The sequence below is a fragment of the Notothenia rossii genome (genome assembly GCF_949606895.1).
Source record: "Notothenia rossii genome assembly, chromosome: 4".
In the NCBI taxonomy this organism is placed as follows: domain Eukaryota; kingdom Metazoa; phylum Chordata; class Actinopteri; order Perciformes; family Nototheniidae; genus Notothenia; species Notothenia rossii.
Window position 1 is genome coordinate 88,677,624 of NC_136902.1, and position 27,934 is coordinate 88,705,557.

A 27,934-nucleotide genomic window follows, 5' to 3' on the forward strand; every position below is an offset into this window, starting at 1 on the left:
GGAATTCTTCAATTAATAAACATATTTAATTAGTTATATAACCATTTGTGTTCAAGCATATATTGGTTATGGCACAACTTCCACCCTCATGTTCCACACATGAGACATATATTTAGCGAGAGTTGAGTCTTTAACATGTTCTCATGCTCTCATATTGATGTCGGTGACAAGTAGCACTTGAAAAAGTTTTGAAGCATCCTTCATCAGAGTATGTTAAACATCAACAAAGGCTGAGGTTAGTCTGGTGCAGTGTCTTCAAAGACAAAAGGTAAGAGTTTATTGCGTATGGGAGAAAAAGAGATTTTGAAATGGAGGCGGAAAAAATCCCTCAGTCAGACATTCTGCAGACTTCAAGAGGACACACAATGCTAATTCTCCGTTTCATATTATTTCATATTTCCTTTCCTAGCATCCTCTCTCTGTCAAAGTCTTTCCGCAGTCTAAACACTGGCCTGAGCGGCTTCCTGCTGCTGCGAGAGCCTCCTCTGGTTGTGGGCGTTGTAAATGTCCATGAACATGTCTTTGCAGGATATCTGTGCCTTCAGCTTGGAGCAGATGAGGAAGGAGCCGGCCATCTTGCGGTGGAGGGAGTAGGACTCCTCTGGCGGGGGGGTGAGGCGGTGGCGCAGCATGACGGGGACCAGGTTCTGGATGCGCTGCGTGGTGCTCTGGTTCCCAAAGTCAAACGGCTCCACGGACGCAAAGGCTTCCCCGAGGATCATCACCGCCTCCACGTGGGCCTCCTCGAAGGCCTGGAGGAGAGCACAAAGAGAAGACAATTATTATTTTGTGAAACGTTTTTGTGTTCCTGTTGGAAAACACTGAATGTCCTCTTCCAATCTGAGAGTAACATGATATCAAAGGTATCCCAACTGTAGCTGTGAACATGACAGGATGTGTGATTACCTAGAAGAGCATCAGGACTGTTTGAGGCATATGATAGCTATGTGATTAACATGATGATTCAGCCTCTATGGAGAGAGACATATGACAAGCATGCTCATTTCTGACGTGGAGCTAATCTGAAGTAAACATTGAATACTGCTTTCTATTCCTCCATCTTGTGACTGTGTGACTCCCTCTCTTGGATATCAGCATGTGAAGGACACTGTTCAGGAACCAGTTGATGCTCTGTATGTGATGACTACTTCCATTCTGGAGAGGACCACAGATACATGGATCCTGAGATTCAAGCTCAAGCCGGGGACCAGGGATTATTAACAATTTTAAGTATTCATAAAAAGTGAGAATTTTGATAAAAAGTGAGAATTTTGATAAAAAGTGAGAATTTTGAGAAAAAGGGAGAATTTTAAGAAAAAGTTCAGATACAAATGTCATATAAAAAGGAAAACAGAAAGAAAAAGCACAGTAGCTGACTCTGTGGAGTTTGACCAATACTTAAAACCAGGGCTGCAGTCGAATAGTCCATTTAGCTTAGGAACCTTCCTAACGGAGTGAAATGACCCGGAAGTCACTCAGTGGCCGCCATGATAAGAGCCGTTCGAATTTTCGAAAGGGGTTTCAAACTTCCTTTATAACCTCCTTTAGCTTAGGAACCACTGGACCTCCCTCACCGAAAGGAGAGGATAAAATTCTGCCCCACAATGCCTTGCAGCCGCAGCATTTAAGGCGATGGGATATTCGGCCGTTCACGGAAACAACCGATTATGACGGAGAAGTTATATCATGAAAGTTACGGTGCTTATTAAGCATTTTAAAACGTATGTGGTAAGTTGCCAAAGTGCTTTGTTTTGAACGTTCATCAGTATGATAATCAAAAAGAGAAATATGAACATTAGTTTTTACTGAAATGATCAAATAAAGTCAACATTTCACTGAGCTGTGTGGGGTTTGTTCAACTTTTAAAAGATGTTTGAATGATAGGTGTTAAGGACTAACGTTTATAATAAATACGTTTGTATTTATTTTAAGATCTTTTCATACAATCATACGTATTGGGATCATTTGTATTAATGTGGACCGGAGGGAGAGGGTGACGAGCATAAGTTTCACTTTCCTTTTTTATTTCAATTCAAACTTTGGTCATGAAGAATATGTTTCTCTGTTGTCCACGTTCATAAAGCATAAAGCAACAGCATCAGAGCACGGTGCAGAGTCTCTAGATGAGTACCTCCTTCTTATTAAACATCCATGTTGTAGTCCGCTGTATAGAAAACTGTAGTTTCCATAGTTTCCCCACAGCAGCAGACGCACACAATGACGTCCGCTGGCGCATCAGAAACAAGTCGGATAGTGAAAGTGCAGTCGGATTCTCTAAAGCACTGCAGTCTCTTCTCCTAAGTCCTTTTGAATTCTCCTATCCACTATCCCTTAACCCCGTGACGTTTCACTCAGAGGTCAAGGAATAGGAGATAGGGGCTGATTTTTTTTCCTTGAAGAGATATCGATAAAAGGAGAAGGCAGAGGAGCATAACCCATATCAAAAATAAATGAGCGCAGCAGAGACTGAAATACTTTACCTTGGCCTCGAAGCCCGTCAGGAATTTGAGTTCTATCGATTTTGAGAGAACAGTGGCTCGATCGCCCACTGACGCTGCGTGCACCACCTTAAAAAAAAAACACACACACACACACACTTATTAATGCACCGGTTTGCTGATCTTAGGTAGCTGCAAGTAGGACTGGTGCAAAACTATATGATCGTTTTTCTGCAAGTTTAGCCAAAGTGCTTCATTATTCACAGAAACCCTGTTGCATAAATCATGTTGTGTGGGTGTCTTATAATTTAACATTCATCATACCTCTATGTAGTCGTCTACAAAGGATTCTGGGTAGTCTCTGCACGCACCAAAGTCCAACAGAACAACCTGCAGGACAGATGAGAGTTATCTGCTGCATGAGAGGATTTATAAATCTGGTCAGCATGGCTTCCCATTCTTTATTATTTCCCAGTGCATTACCTTGTTGGTGTCAGCGTTGTAGAAGAAGTTGGCCCAGTTTGGATCGGTCTGCATGAACCTGAACTCAAACACCTCCCTGAGACACAGCTGCAGGATGTTGTAACAGATCTGGAGTCAGGAGGAGAGGAGAGTGTTACATTTGGGTATCATCAGTATCATACTCGTGCTATAGCGAGAAGACATTTGTCCGAAAATAGGCCGATTTCTCGTCTATGATTCTTAGAAATTACCGTAATTTTCGGACTATAAGCCGCACCTGAATATAAGCCGCAGCAGCGGCATACCACTCTCGGTTCCACTTTTACTTTTGCGCGCTACCTGTCTCACTCTTTTCCGGCCTCCAGCTTTTCCTGCTGGAACCCGCCGCTTAAAGGTGGGGGTCCGCGGACCGGCCATAGAGCCCATAGAGTTAAAGGTGGTGGCCGTTAGCTGTAAAAATCCATAGATTAGCCGCACCGTTATATAAACCGCAGCGTCGAAAAATAGGGAAAAAGGCGCGGCTTATAGTCCAAAACTTAGGGTACATAAATTGTAAAGAATTGTATCAAAAGTTCATGAAACTTAATGGCGCTTTTCCACTGCAGAATGTTTTTTTTGCTTTTCTACAAGCGGTAGTTCCGGTACTTTTTCACATTTTTATGGCCCTCCAAAATCAAGATTCTTACCGGGCCAACAACCGGGCTGAATGCTAAACTAGTGACGTAAACACTCTTGACTGCTGATTGGTCAGAGAGAATCGCTGGCAAGGGAGCAACAACTACAACAAGATGAACATATTTGACCGTGATTTATTTGTAATACACGTTTCAAAATGATGCCGAAGTAACAACATACTGATACCGGTTTGTAAAAACCATGAATTAATGCTTTGACAAGTCTGCAGACAGACGGCAGGCGGAGAACCTTTTAAAATGCGTGTTGTCTAAATGGAGATCGGCTAAGCTAACGCAGTATATGCTCCGACCGCCCACACTCACAACAACGGCCTACAGACATAAATAAAGCAGCGACTGTATTCTCCATGACACAGACAGTCTGTGGTTTGGACTTGTTTAACTTTAGTCTAGTTTCTGAACAGATATGAGGAGCTGTGAGCTCTGAGTGCTAACAGCTAACGGCTGATGTTGGTTTTGTGGTTTGCATTGAAGATGGCGTCACGGCCCCGCCTACACTGCGTTACTATAGTTACTACCCCAGGTACTAAACTGTAATGGAAACGCAGCTTAAAGTGAGCCTGGCCTACCAAGGCCTAACCGTACCGTACTAAGCCGTGCTAGGCCCTGCAGTGGAAATGCGCCACATGAAAGCTCATCCCTGATTCAGGAAATACCTGCTTAGAATTGGTTGTTTTACATAAACTTCCATACATTGTTTCATTTACTATTTGGGTGGATTTTATCGTTAACAAGTTGTTCTATACTATATGTTATGCATTGATTATAAAATATCCATAAAATAACTCAATCAATCAGATTTTTTCAATAATAGAAAAAGTGGAACAATGAACAGATAATTATGATCAGCCTGTAACAATTGTTCAATGAAAACACATAAAGCAAACGTTAAAAGTTAGAGAATATCTAAGTTAGCTAAATGTTTTATAATATGGCAAAAAAAGCAACTTTCACACATTTCCTGATTAATACTTTTCTTACTTTCACCAACAAGGGGAGGGAGGGTCAGCTATGAATTAGATTTAAATTCAACAAAAGCCCACGGTGGAGAAACAGAGGAACCATCTTTCATATGGGTTTAGCTCCAATCGGTTCAATTTAAGGTTATTTTAAGGCTTTTATGGAATAGTATCAAGCTTCGTTCATAAGGTCGACGTTCAAATGTGATAACTGCACAGCTTCTTCCTGTTTTTGCATTGCTATTCAATCTGGTTACACACGTCTGTACAGTTACAGATAAAGATTATGGTAGAATAATAATATAAGTATTTTGACTGTGTGGTCAGATTCCTGTGTGTAGGATTGTTACAGACAGGTGTGATCCAAACATGTCAAATTAATCCAAAACACTGTAAAATTCAATTTCTTTTGGGTATAGATAGATGTCATAATGCCTAAACTCACAACACGTTTTAATCTCATCATCTTTTCTGCTCCAAACAACATTTCCACTGCAGTAAAAAGCTGTCTCTCGCTCGCTGCACACAAAGGGAAGTCTGCACCTTTATTACCGAGGCGGTGGAGCAGCAAATCTGACAGCACCATAAATCACATTTTTACAACTTCAACAACAACGTTTCCCCCTTGCATTTCAGTTTCCATTATGGTGATAGACATCTAAGTCATTCAAGAGCCTCAATAGAAGCTTCGAACATACACATAAATAAACATAGGGACCTCAAATGTTATGTTGGTTTAAAGGAATTCAGCTTTTATTACTTAAAGGTCACCTATCATGATATCTTTAGGCAATAGCATCGGTCGCTTGCCTGTTCCAACAGAAGCTAATGGGTGCTACTGGAAACTTCAGGTCTGCTCACTTACGTTAAAGTTCCCCTATTATACTGTTCTTCATCAATATATTACAGGTCTCAGATATATACAGAGCCTGTCTCTGATTGGCTGAAACACCAAACAGATTATTGCAGCATTACCCATAATCCCCTCTGTTTCAGCCCTGTTTCCAAAGTGCTGATTCTCTGTCTGTTACTTTAGATGAAAAATAAGGAGCCCCTCCCCACGCCCCTCTGAGAGAGATTTGGTTACAAAGAACTCAATGGAGCTCTAGGAGGAGATTCAGGTGATAAGGGGGGGGGGTAACCTTGGTTGCTGATTGGCTAATGGTTACACAAGACAAAACATCGTTATGACATCATAAAGTGGCCAAAATCTGATCAGCTCATTTTCAGACAGGTTTTTATAAAAATGGATCAAAAAGAGAGAGAATCTTTGTTCCTGAAACTTTCAGAGTCTCTTTACACAGAGGGGACACATGTTGATGTAGAAGAGACATGAAGAAGAGGGGACACATGTTGATGTAGAAGAGACATGGAGAAGAGGGGACACATGTTGATGTAGAAGAGACATGAAGAAGAGGGGACACATGTTGATGTAGAAGAGACATGAAGAAGAGGGGACACATGGTGATGTAGAAGAGACATGGAGAAGAGGGGACACATGTTGATGTAGAAGAGACATGAAGAAGAGGGGACACTTGTTGATGTAGAAGAGACATGAAGAAGAGGGGACACATGTTGATGTAGAAGAGACATGAAGAAGATGGGACACATGTTGATGTAGAAGAGACATGAAGAAGAGGGGACACATGTTGATGTAGAAGAGACATGAAGAAGAGGGGACACATGTTGATGTAGAAGAGACATGGAGAAGAGGGGACACATGTTGATGTAGAAGAGACATGAAGAAGAGGGGACACATGTTGATGTAGAAGAGACATGAAGAAGAGGGTACACATGTTGATGTAGAAGAGACATGAAGAAGAGGGGACACATGTTGATGTAGAAGAGACATGGAGAAGAGGGGACACATGTTGATGTAGAAGAGACGTGAAGAAGAGGGGACACATGTTGATGTAGAAGAGACATGAAGAAGAGGGGACACATGTTGATGTAGAAGAGACATGGAGAAGAGGGGACACATGTTGATGTAGAAGAGACATGAAGAAGAGGGGACACATGTTGATGTAGAAGAGACATGGAGAAGAGGGGACACATGTTGATGTAGAAGAGACATGAAGAAGAGGAGACACATGTTGATGTAGAAGAGACATGGAGAAGAGGGGACACATGTTGATGTAGAAGAGACATGAAGAAGAGGGGACACATGTTGATGTAGAAGAGACATGAAGAAGAGGGGACACATGTTGATGTAGAAGAGACATGAAGAAGAGGGGACACATGTTGATGTAGAAGAGACATGAAGAAGAGGGGACACATGTTGATGTAGAAGAGACATGGAGAAGAGGGGACACATGTTGATGTAGAAGAGACATGGAGAAGAGGGGACACATGTTGATGTAGAAGAGACATGGAGAAGAGGGGACACATGTTGATGTAGAAGAGACATGGAGAAGAGGGGACACATGTTGATGTAGAAGAGACATGAAGAAGAGGGGACACATGTTGATGTAGAAGAAACATGAAGAAGAGGGGACACATGCTGATGTAGAAGAGACATGGAGAAGAGGGGACACATGTTGATGTAGAAGAGACATGATGAAGAGGGGACACATGTTGATGTAGAAGAGACATGAAGAATAGGGGACACATGTTGATGTAGAAGAGACATGAAGAAGAGGGGACACATGCTGATGTAGAAGAGACATGATGAAGAGGGGACACATGTTGATGTAGAAGAGACATGAAGAAGAGGGGACACATGCTGATGTAGAAGAGACATGAAGAAGAGGGGACACATGCTGATGAAGAAGAGACATGAAGAAGAGGGGACACATGCTGATGTAGAAGAGACATGAAGAAGAGGGGACACATGTTGATGTAGAAGAGACATGAAGAAGAGGGGACACATGTTGATGTAGAAGAGACATGAAGAAGGGGGGACACATGTTGATGTAGAAGAGACATGAAGAAGAGGGGACACATGTTGATGTAGAAGAGACATGGAGAAGAGGGGACACATGTTGATGTAGAAGAGACATGAAGAAGAGGGGACACATGTTGATGTAGAAGAGACATGGAGAAGAGGGGACACATGTTGATGTAGAAGAGACATGAAGAAGAGGGGACACATGTTGATATAGAAGAGACATGAAGAAGAGGGGACACATGTTGATGTAGAGGAGACATGAAGAAGAGGGGACACATGTTGATGTAGAAGAGACATGAAGAAGAGGGGACACATGTTGATATAGAAGAGACATGAAGAAGAGGGGACACATGTTGATGTAGAAGAGACATGAAGAAGAGGGGACACATGTTGATGTAGAAGAGACATGAAGAAGTGCATTTTGCATAATAGGTGATCTTTAAAGAGGAAGTAAAAATAGCTTGATGTTTTGTAAAAAGAAATCAAAACTCATTTGTCTTCTAAACAAGGTTATGCTTTTTGTTTAATTTTAACTCTGTAAATAATATTTGTACTGGACATGCCTTTCTTTTTGTATTCCTACCTGGTTCCTGGTTTCCTGGTCCAGGTCCACGCAGCGGTCCAGAGGGACGCCCTGGACCAGCTGCATGGCGAGCACCCTGCGGCCCGACAGCTCCTCCACCACCTCGGGGACCTGGAACAGATCGTTCCCCTCCAGCATCGACCTGTGAGGGGACAGAGGGGCCGGAAACTAACATGAGGGACAAATCATTCATGACGAGGAGTTTGTGCGAGGGCTGTGCAATTCATCGTATTTTAATCTTGATTTTGGCTCGCAATGATTACGAAACCAACGTCATCGAAATAAAACTATTATTTTTGCTGCGTTCCCTTTCGCAATGATGCGCTCAATTTGTCTTCCGTTATACATCCTGCCCGCACGTGTACTTTCACCGCTCTCTTAAAGCCAGCTCTCAAAGACACAAACATATTACAGATGCCATCACATTCTACATAGCTAAAGACATGTGCCCAGTTAGCACGGTTAGCAACCAGGGGTTTAAGCAACTGGTTAACACTATGGACAACTGGTTAACAATATGGAGGACAAGTGTTACGCAATGCCATCTCGGAATCATTCAATCAACCGTTAAAAAGATACTGTTCAAATTATTATATATATATCTTTTTTAAGTTCAATAAATGGATGTTATCAAAGTCAATGAATAATCGTATTTAATAATCATGATATCCATATTGACCAAAATAATCGTGATTATGATTTTTTGCCATAATCGAGCAGCCCTAGTTTGTGCATTTGCAGAATACAGAGAAAGTGTGTTAAAACAGTAAGAACAGATGCACATTAAGATAGTAACAATGAATAATAATATAATAATGTGGTAAGAATAAACTACAGGAGCAAGTATGTCTATGCTCCTGTAGTGTAAGCATATATTCCTGTTACTAACTACAGTATTTTAGACTTTTTTAGAACGTTTTAATGATCCAGAATTTGTATACTTTTTAGTTTTACATTCTCTGTTCCACTTTTTAAGTAGTTTTTATTTTATTTCCACACACTGATGCTTCTTCTGTAACAAAATAATCTCCCAAACTGGGATCAATAAATTATATCTATCTATCTATCTATCTATCTATCAGTCTGTCTGTCCGTCTGTCCATCTATCTGTCTGTCCGTCTATCCGTCTATCTATCCATCTATCTATCTATCTATCTATCCGTCCGTCCGTCCGTCCGTCCGTCTATCTATCTATCTATCTATCTATCTATCCATCTATCTATCTATCTATCCGTCCGTCCGTCCGTCCGTCCGTCCGTCTATCTATCTATCTATCTATCCATCTATCTATCCATCTATCTATCCGTCTGTCTATCTATCTATCCATCTATCTATCTATCCGTCCGTCCGTCTATCTATCTATCTATCTATCTATCCATCTATCAATCAGTCTGTCTGTCCGTCTGTCCATCTATCTGTCTGTCCGTCTATCCGTCTATCTATCCATCTATCTATCCATCTATCTATCAGTCTGTCCGTCTATCTATCTATCCATCTATCTATCCGTCCGTCTATCTATCCATCTATCTATCCGTCCGTCTATCTATCTATCCATCTATCTATCCGTCTGTCCGTCTATCTATCTATCTATCCATCCGTCTGTCTATCTACCTGTCCATCTGTCCATCAATCCATCTATCTATCCATCTGTCTATCTATCTATCGATCATGTCATGCAGCTCTCCCCTACATGAAAGTACATAAGACGCTTTACATTTTAAAAAGTATCGGTATCGGCGATACTGGCCCTGAAATACTTGGTATCGGATCGAATCCAGATTTTGTGGTATCGCCCAAGTGAAGTTTATCAATTCATTCTGTCCTGACTGAGCACACGCACCTGTAGCCTGGGCTGCTGTGCTCTCAGTGTTCTGTCTCCCTGTTCCTGCCTGTTGGCGTCAGCTGATAGACGTGTTATGATTCTATCTTGTTATGCACAATGTTGATTATTCTCTCTGAACTAGCTAAACACACGGGTCTGGGCTCGAGTTCTTCAGAATTGATTGTGGCATCTAAACCGTGCGGTCAACTCGTGGCCCGTGACATGTCTTGTGAATTCTCCGGCCGAAGCTCCAAATAAACCGTCAGTGTTTGCCATCAAAGCTCCAGCTCTCCTCGTGTCTCTCTGAGTCCTGTTTCCAATTGCTTCCCTCACACTGCAGATGTCTTTATTTAAACCTTTATTCATTTTAATCGCCGCAAATAATAGTGTGAAGAATCCCATTGAGATCACGATGTAAAGTTGATTTACATTCGTGAAAAAATACTTTAGTTTAACGGCAGCTCGAACCATTAACTTCTTGATTGATACAGTCGTGACGCTGAGAAGACGTTTAATTTAACCTTAATCTGCTGGTAATAGCCTAATTAATAAGAATCAGATTTATAGCCAACTAGGTTAACATGGAGCAATATTTACATGGAGTATAGACCAAATATAGAATAAGAAAATAAAATGATGTACAGCATTGGTATGACAAGTGGAAAGCTGATACGAGAGGTAGCTTTGTGTGCAATGTGCAACATTCAGAGGGTTGTGCAGGACTGACAGTTTTAAAATGAACATGGTAGATTTAACACGCAGACCATATGCAATTCTAAACACTGTGCATTACACAGTATATGCAGAATTTTAGCAGGAGAGTGAATCTCTTATTTTACAGCTATCTTTACAGCCATCTTGGTGTGTTTTCTATTCCGTGCGGCCTTAATGTTGTGTTCAGTGTGGGAGGTTGTACGGTTCAATACTCCTCGTAAACCCACCTGAACTTCTTGAGACACTCTGCTTCTCTCTTGTAGTCGCACTCCCATGCCAGCTCCCTCTGAAGAACCTCTAAGCTGTTGTCTGCAAACAGACCTGTGGAAAAAATAAAGAGTGCAAAACTCAGCGGGGAAAACTAAATAAAACATCCCGACTCCGCCATCTTTAAAACCCAACAAAGAGGTTTCTGCAAAGCATGGACACATTCCTCATGTTTTCTACTGTTAACCCTTTGGTGAGGGTGCGTGCATATTAACATAAACTACATACAAAAACAGAGCAGTGGTGAGAAATAGTTGAATGTTTTGTGTGAAGTTAGCAGGATTGGACATCAGTCAGTAACAACCTAGTGTTGACCTGCATCTATCGCATCTATCTATTGAACATTAGCAAATTGTTCCAGATAAAAACACAAACCTTTCCTAATGGAATTACCCCTCAAACGGACAGCCTGGCAAAATGTGCTTCAGCTAAAGTCAAGTTATGTTTCATAAAGCTCTAACAAGAAGCAGCAAAAAAACCAATAAGACAATCATTGGTAAGTCGTGTTGCTGTGTTGAACAAACTGAAGGGAGAAGTTGTATATTGTTGTAATATTACTTAGACAGCTGAAGCACTGGGGGACATTTTATCATATTTCTGTTATGATTATCAAATCAAGCTACGATACATCGAGTATATTCGATATATAGCCCAACCCTACTCTGGAATAAACTTGGGTGAATCTCTTGCATTAACTTATAAACACTTTTCATTCATTCATAAATTGTATGCGCCTATTTGTATGTCGCTGCCGTCTTGATGGTGATTCTCATGGATGTGAAACCCACGCTAGACGGCTAAAGTTTGACTATGCAGATTTTACTAACTGTATTCACCATGACACAGACAGTCTGTGGTTTGGACTTGTTTAACTTCTGTCTAGTTTCTGAACAGATATTAGGAGCTGTGAGCTCTGAGGGCTAACAGCTAACGGCTAACAGCTAACGGCTAATAGCTAACAGCTGAAGATCACGCGGCGTCGCTCAGCCCGCCGAACAGCCGATCGCCCCGCCTACACTGCGTTACTATAGTTACTACCCCAGGTATTAAACTGTAATGGAAACACAGCTTAAAGTGAGCCTGGCCTACCAAGGCCTAACCATACCGTACTAAGCCGTGCTAGGCCGTGCCGTGGAAAAGCGCCACATGAAAACTCATCTCTGATTCAGGACATCCTGCTTAGAGTCGCTTGTTTTACATAAACTTCCATAAATTGTTTTATTTACTATTTGGGTGGATAGACAGCTAAAGTTTGACTATGCAGATTTGACTAAATGCACGCCCCTTTCCTTTAAAACTTTTTAAAGAGCAACAAAAAGTCTTCTCTCGAGGACCTCTGAAATTTGTTGGAGTACTCCTGTCTCTTCTCTGTCTATCTTTCACTTAGTGAGGAGGACAAGGTGTAAGGACAAGGTGTGAGGACAAGGTGTGAGGACAAGGTGTGAAGACAAGGTGTGAGGAAAAGGTGTGAGGACAAGGTGTGAAGACAAGGTGTGAGGACAAGGTGTGAGGACAAGGTGTGAGGACAAGGTGTGAAGACAAGGTGTGAAGACAAGGTGTGAGGACAAGGTGTGAGGACAAGGTGTGAGGACAAGGTGTGAAGACAAGGTGTGAGGACAAGGTGTGAGGACAAGGTGTGAGGACAAGGTGTGAAGACAAGGTGTGAGGACAAGGTGTGAAGACAGGGTGTAAGGACAAGGTGTGAAGACAAGGTGTGAGGACAAGGTGTGAAGACAAGGTGTGAGGACAAGGTGTGAAGACAAGGTGTGAGGACAAGGTGTGAGGATAATGTGTGAAGACAAGGTGTGAGGACAAGGTGTGAAGACAAGGTGTGAGGACAAGGTGTGAGGACAAGGTGTGAGGACAAGGTGTGAGGACAATGTGTGAAGACAAGGTGTGAGGACAAGGTGTGAAGACAAGGTGTGAGGACAAGGTGTGAGGACAAGGTGTGAGGACAATGTGTGAAGACAAGGTGTGAGGACAAGGTGTGAAGACAAGGTGTGAGGACAAGGTGTGAGGACAATGTGTGAAGACAAGGTGTGAGGACAAGGTGTGAGGACAAGGTGTGAGGACAAGGTGTGAAGACAAGGTGTGAGGACAAGGTTTGAGGACAAGGTGTGAAGACAAGGTGTGAGGACAAGGTGTGAGGACAAGGTGTGAGGACAAGGTGTGAGGACAAGGTATGAAGACAAGGTGTGAGGACAAGGTGTGAGGACAAGGTGTGAGGACAAGGTGTGAAGACAAGGTGTGAAGACAAGGTGTGAGGACAAGGTTTGAGGACAAGGTGTGAAGACAAGGTGTGAAGACAAGGTGTGAGGACAATGTGTGAAGACAAGGTGTGAGGACAAGGTGTGAGGACAAGGTGTGAAGACAAGGTGTGAGGACAAGGTGTGAAGACAAGGTGTGAAGACAAGGTGTGAGGACAAGGTTTGAGGACAAGGTGTGAAGACAAGGTGTGAAGACAAGGTGTGAAGACAAGGTGTGAGGACAAGGTGTGAGGACAAGGTGTGAAGACAAGGTGTGAGGACAAGGTGTGAGGACAAGGTATGAAGACAAGGTGTGAGGACAAGGTGTGAGGACAAGGTGTGAGGACAAGGTGTGAAGACAAGGTGTGAAGACAAGGTGTGAGGACAAGGTGTGAGGACAAGGTGTGAGGACAAGGTGTGGACAAGGTGTGAGGACAAGGTGTGAAGACAAGGTGTGAGGACAAGGTGTGAAGACAAGGTGTGAGGACAAGGTGTGAGGACAAGGTGTGAGGACAAGGTGTGAAGACAAGGTGTGAGGACAAGGTGTGAGGACAAGGTGTGAGGACAAGGTGTGAGGACAAGGTGTGAGGACAAGGTGTGAGGACAAGGTGTGAGGACAAGGTGTGAACCCGGGAGAGAACACACACATTGTAAAAAGCCAAAGTCTGGTTATAACCAAAGAGGGAAAGTAAAGGAGTTCAGTTTGACGGATAAGGAAAAGAATAGCTGGTAGGAAGAATAGAGGAATCTGTGAGAGGAAAATGAAAATAGGGAAAGTTATCACCAAACACTAAAACACAAACATTGAAGTGTTCGTCACCTCCGGGCAGGATGACGCTCATTTTCAGCACCGACATCAGGTTGTTGATGTCGCTGTGGATACTCTCTGCCACTCCGGGGTACTGCCAGGAAGTAAGAACAGGAAACAACATCAATGCAGAGAGGGGTAGCTCGAGGTGGAGAGGGAGAGGGAGACAGAAATAGAGTCTGTTTGTTTACCTGGATCTTCATGGCGATTTCTCTTCCATCCTTTAACACCCCATGATGCACCTGGCCGATGGAGGCTGCTGCAAACGGTTTGTCTTCGAAGGACGACAGCTTGTCTCTCCAGCCGGGACCCAGTTCTTCCTCCAGGACTTTCTACACAATCAGAAGAAAACTTTATTTACATTTCTCATGTTGAGAGAGAAACAGGCAGGTGAGAGACAGACAGGTGAGGGACAGACAGGTGAGAGAGACAGGTGAGAGAGAGACAGGTGAGGGACAGACAGGTGAGGGACAGACAGGTGAGGGACAGACAGGTGAGAGAGACAGGTGAGAGACAGGTGAGGGACAGACAGGTGAGAGAGAGACAGGTGAGAGAGACAGGTGAGGGACAGACAGGTGAGAGAGACAGGTGAGAGAGAGACAGGTGAGGGACAGACAGGTGAGAGAGAAACAGGTGAGAGACAGACAGGTGAGAGAGAGAGACAGGCAGGTGAGAGAGAGAGACAGGCAGGTGAGAGAGAGAGACAGACAGGTGAGAGACAGACAGGTGAGGGACAGACAGGTGAGAGAGACATGTGAGAGAGAGACAGGTGAGGGACAGACAGGTGAGGGACAGACAGGTGAGAGAGACAGGTGAGAGAGAGACAGGTGAGGGACAGACAGGTGAGGGACAGACAGGTGAGAGAGACAGGTGAGAGAGAGACAGGCAGGTGAGAGACAGACAGGTGAGAGAGAGAGAGAGACAGACAGGTGAGAGAGAGAGAGAGAGACAGACAGGTGTGTGAGAGAGAGACAGACAGGTGTGTGAGAGAGAGAGACAGGTGAGAGAGAGAAAGAGAGAGAGAGAGACAGGTGAGGGACAGACAGTTGAGAGAGAGAGACAGGCAGGTGAGAGACAGGTGAGGGAAAGACAGGTGAGAGAGACAGGTGAGGGACAGACAGGTGAGAGACAGACAGGTGAGAGAGAGAGACAGGCAGGTGAGAGACAGACAGGTGAGAGAGAGAGACAGACAGGTGAGAGAGAGACAGACAGGTGTGAGAGAGAGACAGACAGGTGTGTGAGAGAGAGAGACAGGTGAGAGAGAGAGAGAGAGAGAGAGAGAGAGAGAGAGATAGAGAGAGAGAGAGAGAGAGAGAGAGAGACAGGTGAGTTCAGTAGGATTAAGGTGTGTTTCTTGTAGTAGTACAATTTGCGAATTTCTTTTTTCATTTTACTCAAAATCTTACTTCGCTTGGTCGGATTAAGAACCCCGTTTACATTAAGTTAAATGATTTTAAGGTCATTAGCCATGGTCTCCTATGGGTGAAGCATAGAACTCTCTAGAACACTCAGAAGACTACACATCCCTATAATTCCAGTGAACATCGGGAAATTAACAAAACATGTATAAAAATAAAACAAACTTCGAGAAGGTTCTTACTCAAAGCAAATGTGTCTGAACTTCAAAATATACAGACATCAATCTGAACGTGTGAAATGCCACATAAATAAAGTAAACATTGCTCAAACCATCTCTGGTGCAAACTCTGCAGGAGTATCTCTTGAGGTGTTCACACCATTTACTTCGTCCTCAAGATGACTTAAGCCTCTTTTACAAATGCATTGAAACCATGAAATTAAATAGATATTATCTTGAGGTGTTGTTGCTAAGAAAGAAAGTGTCATAATTGGTTTAACCAGACATCTAGCTTTCAAGACTGCAGTCTGTGCAATGTCTAAGTAATCCAATGATTGAAAAGAGCCTGTAATTGTCTAGAGCAGCAGTTCCCAACCTGTGGGCCACGGCCCCCTAGTGGTCCGCGAAGGCATTGCAAGTAGACCGCAAACATTTATTTTTTGACAGGCTTAAGACACAAACATGGACATAACAATAACATATAGGAGATGACATTCCCATCTCAGACAACAAAACAAAAACAGAATAAATAAATATACAATCAGTAGGACCACTTCAACATTTCACAAACAAAAATAGGTTGACAACCAAAAACACAACATTATTTCCCATGTCGGCGTGTTCAGCCACCCTTTGATTTTTGTGGCAATAATTATTTCCAAAATAAATTGTATTTTTAATCTACTCTTCAAACAACTTCCATTAAGATTACTCCTTGATTGACTTTTCAAAATATGTATTGTAGCCAGAAGAATAGTTGTATTTATTAACTGTGTGCGGTCTTCATCTAAAAGCCCAAATCAAATATGAAAGGGTGTAAAAGTAAATTCAATATTTGCCGCCAAATAATTTGAAAAACATTATGATTTGTGTGGAAACATTTTCATTATTACAATTTTTGTTTAACCTCTTTTCCTTTCTCTTTCTTGATCTTCCTTAGCAACGGTCATTACAGTCCTTGACAGCACAGTGGTCTGTTCTACTGGATTAACAGCGTGTCACATGTTCTGAATTGACCAATCAGAACTTTATTTAGCGTCCGTATTGTTTACGGTTGAATGTGGGCCGCGAAAAAAATGGTTATTCTTAAATGGGCTCTGAGTTGAAAAAGGTTGGGAACCGCTGAGGATTCAAGGAGAGCAAGTGGGTGTTTTGATGGGTTTTCTATTTGCAAAATGCAACAAATAAGAAGAAAAAGGGCAGAAGGAGGGTCATTTATATAAAAGGTGCCAAAGTAATGTCTAACTGGAGAGACAATGAGATTTGGGAACTCGTAATGGTAAGAGCCGACACCAAAGAAATCAGACAAATTCAAGGAGAGGCATTTTATGACCAAATTAGGAAAAATGCAAATATAAACCTGACAATGAGCACAATATGTCCTCTTTAAGCGTCAGGGACATGAGGGCCAGTTAATGCTTACATTCATCTGCCAGGCGGGCATGAAGTCTGCGCTCTGCCGGACCCTCTCAAAGATCTTCTGCAGCTGGGGGTTGATGAAGGAGTTGTCTGAAGAAAGAATTAGGAGAAACCGTCAGAAAAAAAACTGTCTTCTTTGATTGTGATGAACAACATTTGACGGTGATGCCGTTTACCTTGAATGCTGAGCATCTGTCCGATCTTCAGTGCAGCTCCACGGACTTTACACAGTGTGTTCACTATTCTCTCAGCGTTGGCCTCCGACAAGAGAGGAGAGTCCAGCAGGGCGTCTAGAAAACAGAACGCACACACAGCATTATTTACAGTGAGCTCTTTAGAAGTACAATTTCTCTTAGCAAGTGTCTTAAAAATGTTGCATATAAGGAATTAAGCCTCGGCTCTTACTCAGGGTTCCTGCAGGTATCACCAACTCAAATGCAAGACTTTTAAGATCACTTTGAATAGAATTTAAAAACCTATTTCACGGCAAGAAAGTATGGAGGAAAATTGCTATGAAAGAAGAAGAAATACGTCCCATCATTACTTTCAAAGTAAATGTATTCCAATCAACCTAAGAACGATGACTGAACAGAACAGCACACAGAACTGTGTTAGCCAAAAAGCAGGACAAAAATAACTGCATAACCGTGAAAGTGTGCGTGTGTCTGTGTGTGTGTCTGTGTGTGTGTGTGTGTGTGTGTGTGTGTGTATGTCTGTGTGTGTGTGTGTGTGTGTGTGTGTGTGTGTGTGTGTGTGTGTGTATATATGTGTCTCTGCATGTGTGTGTATATGTCTCTCTCTGTATGTGTGTGTGTGTGTGTGTGTGTGTGTGTGTGTGTGTGTGTGTGTGTGTGTGTGTGTGTGTGTGTCTCTGCGTGTGTGTGTGCATACATGTATGTCTGTCTGTCTGTCTGTCTGTCTGTCTGTCTGTCTGTCTGTCTGTCTGACAAGAGCTATCTTCTGAGCTCTGTTCCCTTGGCTACAATCTGTCATCGTTGCTGTTGTATGATTGGTGTTTAGCTACGGTATTTAACGTCCACAGCACCTCCACTTTTAGGGTTGACGTAGACCCAAACGTCGCCCGGAGGCAGTGGTCGCGTTAACCGAATATTTTCCGTCCCTCATAGATAATATATTATTATTTCGTTAACGCGACCACTGCCTTTTTTTTTTAATAATGACGGAAAAATCTGAAAGCAGTCTGTCATTTTGACAGATTAGAACAAACTCGGAACAGCGCAAAAGTTTCCCTGCAGCGAGGCTCCGGTGTTATGCATGCCCTCCAAAAAGGAAATGATATAGTTTCCAAACCGTTCTTTGCCGTACAGATCATTGAAATGTCTGGGAGTTTTTGCTTTACGCTGTGCACGCTCCCGCGAGGTGCATGCATATCTCGGCGGGCATTCATAACACCGGCGCAACGGTTCACGAGCGTGCTCTCGCTAGCCGAAGCTTGGTTGCTAGGTTACTAGCTGGGCGTTCTCCAATAAGGTGCCGGGGGGGTTGCTAAGTTAGTGATTACTGGTTCCATGTTGATTTATTTCAATACAAATTGTTTTGGGGAACTGAAAGGCTCTTACTGTACTGGTTACTTTGCAGCGCGGACATTTCCCCCAAAACACATTTAGACGCGATCGCTACACAGAAGTACCTTTCAAATCCCATCATTTTTAAGACCGTTTAAATCATATTTTAGACCTTTTTAATTTTTTTGATCAAATTCAAGACTTTTTAAGGACTTAAATTCTGATTATGGAGCAGGAGGTAAAACAAAGCACAAGCATAATTTAGTTTAAAAGGATGTGCAGAAACACTTTTTTGGAAAACTATGAGAATGAAGAAAGGTGATTGAAGATGAGAAATTATTGTATATGTATGTATAAATGTAAATGTGAGTAGGAATAACTTGCGTAATGATTTAAAGGACAACCATTGATCAAGTAAGGGGTGGAAATTAATAAGCATTTGCTTCCTCCTGCTTCCTTTCGGACACATAGGATTTATTATTGTTATTAATATGAAGACTTGTTTTTTTGTTTAATATATAAATATTATCATGAATGTGGATAAATACTGTATTTTAACAATACGGTATTCTGTTTTTCACATTTGTTATATTTTTTTATCTATTCGAAATAAAGATTGAAATGAAAATGAAATGAAATGATCAAATGTAAGACTTTTTAAGACCCCGCGGGAACCCTGTTTCTAAGCAATTGTTAACAGAAGCAGCTAAAAACAAGGTCAGTGGTACATCATTAAACACATGTATTAAGCTTGTGTTAAGCTCTTGTTAACAGCTTTGATTTAGTTCCTGTCTAGTAGCTGACAGGTGCTGACTAATGAGAAACTTGTCCGGGCCGAGCAGCTGTCTGAGGGATCAGGAGAAAAGGCTCTTTGACAGGATGGCAGGAGAAGGAGAGTATCTTTACCTCCTTTTTGTTTTCCTCCAAATGACTGTTTTGCCACTTCAGCAATGGCGCCTATCCCGAGTCCTACTGCCAGTCCTGCAGCGGGGAGACGGAGACACAAGTGATTTGGGATAAATCCCACTTAATGCTTGAGGGATGCACTGATTTGACACAGCTGCTGCACATATCGATGCGTGATACCAAAAGTATTTTTATGAAAAACAGTTCAAAAACAAAAACCTTATTGCTGTTACTGTTTAAAGCAAAAGCATTCTCTGTTCTGTGTTAGAGAGAGAGACTAGCAGTTGTGAATACGATATTTTTAAAATAACATCAAAGGAAATATGGGGTCAAATCAGTGTTAGGATGAATGAATGATTTGCAAATGTTTTTCACAAGGTATAAATACATTACTCATTCAACAAAACACATTATTTAGTGCAAACAAAAAGAGCTATCATTGTATCAGGAAACAGTCCACACGTGTACAAAACAAATATATATATTTAAATACAAATTCAAGTCTGGATTCATCAAAAAACTATTTGAATGTTACATTTAGGGACAAACTGTTGAATGACCTGTAGCCAAACATTCATTTTGACACTGTCCCTTTAAGAAACTTAACTCGTGCTTCTTACAGAGAAACATTGAACAATGCTTTTACCAGCAGGTGTGAAAACCCCACAGAGCTGTGACTTCACGTTACCTTGTGAAATTATTATAATGTCAGTGTTAGTGTAATCATGGTAAAACATTGTTGTGTCGATTTGTCCGCATATGACAGTCTGAAGATATCTCAAGAAGTGTAATTACTGCTCTCTGTGCTCCGTATTTCCAGCAGAGAGAATGAATTTGTCTTTGGAACATAACAGCTTATGAACGATATGTCTTTTGAAGTACAATATTCACAACAATAGAAACATATAATGTGTATTGTTCTTACCCCCAAAATTAGCCAGCCTGCTGATTCTTGTGGCAGGAACCTTCCTCTCTCTGGCACGGTCACTCAGCTGAGGAAACACACAACAGATAATACCAAAGAATGAATAAATGTATTAGAAATAACTTGTACGTATAGGTAACAAAGGGTAGAACTCTTCAGACAGTAACCTTCAAGTACACCACCAAGGCCAACATACTATATATTACACACACTTTACATAACTTGAGTACACTCAAAACATAGAAGCTGTCATTTGGCTCATTCCCAGCAGCTACATGTATGACTAGATAGCGACTATACATTAACCACTGTGTGTAAAAAAGACAAATACATCACCTAACAAGAGAGAAATCCCCCTTTATCTGGCCTTGTTAATGAAAACGTGTTTATACTGTAGGTATACATCTAATAACTTCTGTTTTGCATTACATTCCCAATTAAAGCTTAACTTTGTGAGACATTTGTTAAGCATATTGCTTCAACCCAAGATATAAGGGTATACAAAGTTGTATCTATTCAATACATAATCTGCTACTAGATAGATAGAGAGATAGATAGAGAGATAGATAGAGAGATAGAAAGAGAGATAGATAGAGAGATAGAGATAGATAGAGAGAGAGATAGATGGATAGATGGATAGAGAGATAGATAGAGAGATAGATAGATAGAGAGATAGATAGGTAGAGAGATAGATAGAGAGATAGAGATAGATAGAGAGAGAGATAGATGGATAGATGGATAGAGAGATAGATAGAGAGATAGATAGATAGAGAGATAGATAGATAGAGAGACAGATAGAGAGATAGAGAGAGATAGATGGATAGATGGATAGATAGATAGATGGATAGAGAGAGATAGAGAGATATAGAGAGAGAAAGAGAGAGATAGATAGATAGAGAGATAGATAGAGAGAGAGATAGATAGATAGATGGATAGAGAGATAGATAGAGAGATAGATAGATTAGAAGAGGTATAGAGAGATAGATAGAGAGATAGATAGAGAGATAGATAGATAGATAGAGAGATAGATAGATGGATAGATAGATAGAGAGAGAGAGATAGATGGATAGATGGATAGATGGATAGATAGATAGATCGATAGAGAGAGAGAGATGGATAGATAGATAGAGAAAGAGAGAGAAAGAGAGAGATAGATAGATAGAGAAATAGATAGATAGAGAGATAGATAGATAGATAGATAGATAGAGATGGATAGAGAGAGATAGATGGATAGATAGATAGATAGATAGATAGATAGAGAGATAGATAGGTAGATAGAGAGAGAGAGATGGATTGATGGATAGATAGATAGAGAGATAGATAGATAGAGAAAGAGAGAGAAAGAGAGAGATAGATAGATAGAGAAATAGATAGATAGAGAGATAGATAGATAGATAGATAGATAGAGATGGATAGAGAGAGAGATAGATGGATAGATAGATAGATAGATAGATAGATAGATAGATAGATAGAGAGATAGATAGTTATAGAGAGATAGATAGATAGAGAGATAGATAGAGAGAGAGAGAGAGAGATAGATAGATAGATAGATAGAGGGATAGAGAGATAGATAGTTATAGAGAGATAGATAGATAGAGGGATAGAGAGATAGATAGTTATAGAGACCACTGTGTGATCAAAACTCAATGTTAACCCTGTGTTCTAGATTGATATATTAAAGTGCGTTCACTCCATAATCTGCAATAACTCATATTGTTTTTTTCTAACTCAAAGTTGCAGACAGTCCTTGAACCGACCTTCTGTCTGACGGGTTTGACCAGCGCCTGCTTTGCCTCCCTTGCTTTCTTGATGTCCTCTGGGCTGAGTCGGGCCACCACCGTGTCGTGTAAAGACCGGGTCTGGTAGTACCGGTGGAGGCTGGGCTTGGTGTGGAGGAAGCGAGCGCTCTGCCCCGGCCAGCCTGCCCCTCCAGGGACTCCTCCTGGAGTAGGGGGAACTCCTAAAGTAGAAACAGAAAGAGGCAATGCTTGGGTTAAAAACATGACAAGAACATGAAAGGACTATATCCTATCTCTTTTAACATTTAGTTATATTTGCATGTGTGTCTGGTCTGTCTTTGGCTACGTAACAAAAAGGTGAGACGTTTTGTATACCATCTTAAGAAGCTATACAACTGTACTGTTTTCAAGCACTTGATTATCCAGAAACAAGAGTTAGGAATACTTTTAGATTGTCTTCTTTTCCAAGGCCTCAAAAAGCTCTGATGGCATGTTTTCGAATAAACTGGTCACCCTAATTTGTTCTGCATTCATTGATGCATACTTCCCAAAAACATTGTAACAATCTTTTTAATAAATGCAGGCAGGCAGGCAGGCAGGCAGATATACAAATGTACTAATGTTTGTATGTTCATGGGCGTGGTTAATGGTATTTAGGGCGCCTGAGGCCTGTACTACGAAGCTGGATTTTGGCTTAGCGAGTTCAGGGTAAACTCTGGGTTTCCGGTCCTACGACGCTGGTTCTCTTTTTAGCGGGCTAGATCTCCTTGGTAACCTGGTCCAGAAAAGGTTAGGTTCCAGGCTAAGAAATCAACTCAGTGAAAGCACAGCCTGCTGACCAATCAGAGCTCCGTGTGCGGAGTTTAAAGCGATCAAGTCATATTACAGGAGAAAGGAAATACAGAAAAGCTGCCGTTGCAGGAAAGACGGCCGGCAAAAATCAACTGAGTGTGTGAACGTGAACATGAATAGAATATCACCTCCCATCTTCAGAGCAATCTGACTATTATAACTATTATAACATTAGCGTTAAGAAAGCTTACTTAAATATCTGCCACAACATAAGTAACTGGATCAGAGTAAACGTACAGGCCACGGCACTGTGAGTGCAGACGTCGATGTGTCCCATTATCATTCATATCACATCATATCACATCATAATGTATCATATATTTCCTTATCTGAGTCAGCTGAGTCGTATCTGGCCGTGCAACACTCACAGTGTCACATACTGTATGCAGAAGTATTATTTTAAGCAACACATTAAGTTGACGAAACACTCGAGATAAATGTAATTAAAGTCAGATCCACTCGTGTGTTAGACGGGGCAGTGATATCATAAATGCATTCAAACACTTTTTCTTTGACCAGCTGTATTCACCTTGCAGGTGCAGCTATGTGGCTTTGATCCTGGATAAAGTGTTTAAGTGGATGTTTAAAGTTTAACGTCTTCATATTTGTCTAATATTATAGTTCACTTTTCATTCAGGAAGTATGACGCTGCGCTGTCAGTACGCTTCTCCATGGTTGTGATTGGTCAAATGTTGCTAGCCCCGCCCCGCCCCTTTCATGTGAACGCGCACTCAGCCGGACAGAGAAACCCTGGCTTGAGTTACCGAGTTGATAACCAGTGTCGTAGGACCGCTTGGCGAGAGCGCATTTGTTTTTGGGTTAGTTAAGCCGGGTAACTCAAACATATCCAGGGTCTGTTGAACTGGATTCGTAGTACAGGCCTCTGGTGTATGTGCAGGTTTGGTAGCCTGACATTGGGGGTGATCTTAGCTCTGATATCTTTTGTTGACCGTATAATTCTGTTTGTTAATTGTTTTGATTTACAATATTAAATATCCTTAAAACGTCGAGTTCAGTACAGACTTGATTATTTATAGCGGAGTTTAGCCTAAGAGCGGCCGCATTCAATGGGATTATAGCCGCCACAATTATTATCATTATTGTCAGTACCTGTTGGTATCTCTGCTGCAGCTCCGGCTTCAGGGGGAAACTCGGCCCCCACGGACCATTTGGCTGCTTCATCGGGATCCACAGTATCCCAACCCTCAGCGTCCGGAAACACGTCCTCAGTTATTGGCTTTGGCTACAGAAAAAGTTGAGTTATTAAAGTAAAATAATTACTATAAAGTAAACATTCATCTGTCTGCAACTTACAAATTATTTATCCAATATATCATATTCCAATTACTTGTATATAGACTCCTCTCTTGCACTGTTGGAGGAGCCTGTGACCTAAGATTTGCATTGACATATCTACACTGTAGCTCTGTACACATGGCAATAAAAGCCTTGAATCTTGAATAATGTACATAAAGCTCAAACTAAAACTAGTTATTTTTTTGTGAGTTTTTTTAACAATTAAAGTGCAGATATTGTTTTAATTCCCATCACAAGTTCCCAGAACCCAAAGTGATGCATTCAGGGTCTTTGCAGGAATCCTTACCGAACTGCCGCCCATAAAGGTGCCCACCAGTCCTTCCACCACATCCTGAGCAGCCTTGACCCCGGCTCCCATGGAGGAGGTGCAGGCCATCAACCGCAGCTGTTCCCCCTGAGTGGCGACCAGCGCAGACCCCACTTTACCGGCCCCACGCATCACCTGCAACACTTCGGATAGCATCACTACAGACAGAGAGGTGGAGAGAGAGAGGAGGGAGTCAAGTTATGTAAGCTAAGCTGGTTAGACACTGGCCGTTTCTCAATGTCGAGTATACCTGCTGCAGAGCCACTATTTCAAGTATACTACGTCATCGAGTGGCGCCGAATGCTGGGCATTTAACATGCATTTAAACAGTCCCTTGGCGCCACTCGATGGTAGTATACTTGAAATAGTGGCTCTGCAGCAGGTTTACTCGACATTGAGAAACGGCGAGACAGTATGCTCTATATCCATATATTATTCAATATGCACCTTAGATAACATTTTATTGTATTTGTTTGATTATTTTCTCCCTCATAGCATTGTGAAGCACCTTGAGATTACGTTGTTTTTAAAAGTGTGCTATATAAATGGAATGTATTATTATTATTATAGCAGGGTTTATATTTCTACAATAAGCAGTATGTATACCACTGTACAGTATTCCATTTTACATTCTGGTCTTGTTTATCTTATTCTATTTACCTGTATAGACTTCTGCATCTACTTGATCGCCTGAAACGTTCTCTGCATTATTTAGCTTTTTGTTTTTTATTTGACATGTCTATCTTCCACTTCTCCTGCATCCCTTGCAACATAATCATGCACTATTTTATTTCTACTGTTACTATGTGTTGTATATCTTATATATATATTTATGTTGCATTGTTGGCGGAGCCTGGGACTTCAGATGTGCATTGCCATAGCTAAACTGTAGCTTCTGTGCAGGTGACAATACATCTTGGATCCTCGTTGAGAATACAGTACACAAAGTACCAGACACACCCCCCCCCCCCCCCCAAGTTGTAAAAAAAAACGGCAGCAAATGTGCAATATTTAACTAGAACAAACACATTTGTCCATGTATGCATTTCAACACATAACAGACCGATGTAGATATTTAGGTCAGACTTTTGTAATTTTTTTCACCTTGCCAGATTTGTTTAACCTTGGGTGTATGAAGACATGCTAAATGCCTCATCAACACGTGTCGCACTTAAGTAACGTTGCAACAGTGACCTGCAGTCTTATAAATACAATTCGACAACACATTTGCAGAATTAAAGACAGTAGTAACATGCTCTTGGCTACGTTTAATTAGCGTGTTAGCTAGCTCCTGTTACATAGTGTCAACAATGTGGTGTTACGTCAGATGAATGAAGCATTACAGAGTCCAAACTATTTGCTACATAGGGTTTTTTATTCTACATTAAAACACTTTATTTAATCAAACATTCTCCTGTTGACAATTTAAACAACTCACTTTTCCTGCAGGTACTTTATTCAGGTTCAGCTCGGTGACTACACTACTGCTCTGTTTTGCAACGACTATCCACCCGGAAGTTCAGATTTGAGTGACATGACCGTTAACCAACCACAGTGCGAGTTTCAGTAAAAGGCGGAACTTAGATGAATACAAAGGAGGGGCATAATCATTTGACCAATAGGAGACCAAAGTATTAATGATTGACATCTACATCAGCAATATCGGGCCAATCAGAGTGAACACAAGGCGGGATATAAATCAAACAGCTTCTAATGAGAGTTAAAGGGTGTCACCGATGACTCCACGTGCAAGGAGGCACTGTTACCATACTGTACAAAAAATTTTTTATTATTGACAAAAGGACAATTTATAAAATAAGTAATTTGAACAATAACATACACACAAACCAGATATTTGGTACCAATACCTATGAAAAACATAACATTTTGAAGGTTACTTAATAAAAACCATATAGACACGCATATGTGTACATTCTGTCTATACACCAATATAACATGTTTCAAAGACATAGGACAAGGACAATGCTCACGACATTACAATATAACAGGACAATGACATAAGGGGTGGGTTGTGTAAGGGGGTTAAAGTGTCAATTCAATTTGACACATGCACATGACGTTGTATTAATACGTATGATTTAGGCTATACTCCATAACATAGATATACCTTCATTATTAATAAATAAAATAAAAAAATCTCCGGTTCTAAATTAACTTTCTCCATTTTTTTACATCGTGATGTTTAAATGTCTTCCATACTGTATACATTTTTCTTTTAACACTGAGTAAGTATCTTTAAATATGTATCTTGTTATGAGTTAATAGATATCATAACCTTGACTGAACTCGTTTCTCGCTATCTATCATTTTGTATTTTGTCTTAAGTAGTCCCATGTGCAAAAGACTAAATAAAGCAAGATTCTCAAAAAATGGTTTGACCTAATTTGACACAATTTTTCAGGATGTGCTAAGGCAAACAGAGAGAACACTTCCACAAAAGGACATTCAAGACTTCAATTGCAGTCACAAATACATTAACCCACCAGGGGGCAAAACTGGACTGCTCAGCAATTGCGAGGCACTATAGAATTTGAACAGGTCATAATTGTTTAAATATTAAAATGTTCCCATGTCGGATGGATGTTAACATTTCTAATACAAATTGACAGTCCTCTTCTTGTATATATATATATGCATAAAATATATTTTAGTTAATTTGAATCTATTTAATAACTGTGTGCTTTGTGTGTCTTTGCAGTCACTTTGCATCTCTTTGTTGTCATGTTGTGTCACTGGTTGCTTTGTCCCTTTTTGTGGTAACTGTGTGCCCTTTTTTTTGGCCTCTTTGTAGTCATTTTTAATATATTTGCTTTCATTAAATATCTCTTTCCGGTCTTGATGATTCCCTTCAAGTGACATTTTGGTGAACATTTAGGAAGTTCATTCATCAAGTCATTTATTGTATTACTTTGTATACTATAGAACTATAATAAGTAAAACTGTGCAAAAATGGATTGCATTTTTTGGAAGGTAATGAGATGTAAAAACATATCTTTCTTTGGGTAGTAAGTTTATTATTGGGGAAATTCCACATTCAAAATCAGAGAGGAAAATCAAATTGTTAGACTTTCTTTTTTAAATAAGAACTGCATAAATGTTTGTATTGCTTTTTCTATTTCTAAATGTGTGTATGGGATTGCTTGCTTTGCAGTTCATCAGTAGTTCATCCATGACTTATGACTGAAGTGCCTTATGGCTGTTTAAATGGATTTCCCCACCTGTCTCTGACACAGTGACCTTATGATGTTTTATTCCACTGTGGTCCATTGTGTGTGTGTGTGTGTGTGTGTGTGTGTGTGTGTGTGTGTGTGTGTGTGTGTGTGTGTGTGTGTGTGTGTGTGTGTGTGTGTGTGTGTGTGTGTGTGTGTGTGTGTGTGTGTGTGTGTGTGTGTGTGTGTGTGTGTGTGTGTGTGTGTGTGTGTGTGTGTGTGTGTGTGTGTGCAGCAGAGGGAGGGCACTGTGCGG

The 27,934-nt window shown here is 41.2% G+C and overlaps 1 protein-coding gene across 1 annotated transcript; it reads right to left on the bottom strand.

Moving 5' to 3' along the window:
- On the bottom strand, positions 1-26,013 carry coq8b (coenzyme Q8B). The gene is made up of 16 exons (XM_079674373.1): positions 25,887-26,013; positions 24,428-24,606; positions 23,935-24,067; positions 21,991-22,193; positions 20,234-20,300; positions 19,309-19,383; positions 17,053-17,166; positions 16,881-16,966; positions 14,073-14,213; positions 13,894-13,975; positions 10,788-10,881; positions 8,025-8,166; positions 2,922-3,029; positions 2,763-2,828; positions 2,481-2,567; positions 1-752 (listed from the first exon to the last, which is right to left on the bottom strand). Coding segments are annotated over exons 1-16 (1,890 nt in total). The 5' UTR covers positions 25,888-26,013; the 3' UTR covers positions 1-440.
- Positions 26,014-27,934: the final 1,921 nt, after the last annotated feature.

Excerpts from the sequence above, each read along its gene's own strand:
- coq8b (XM_079674373.1), bottom strand. Across the intron at positions 14,214-16,880 it reads TGCCCGCCTGGCAGATGAAT|AAAGTCCTGGAGGAAGAACT; the intron begins GTAAGCATTAAC and ends CTGATTGTGTAG. Across the intron at positions 2,829-2,921 it reads ACAACGCTGACACCAACAAG|GTTGTTCTGTTGGACTTTGG; the intron begins GTAATGCACTGG and ends TCTGTCCTGCAG.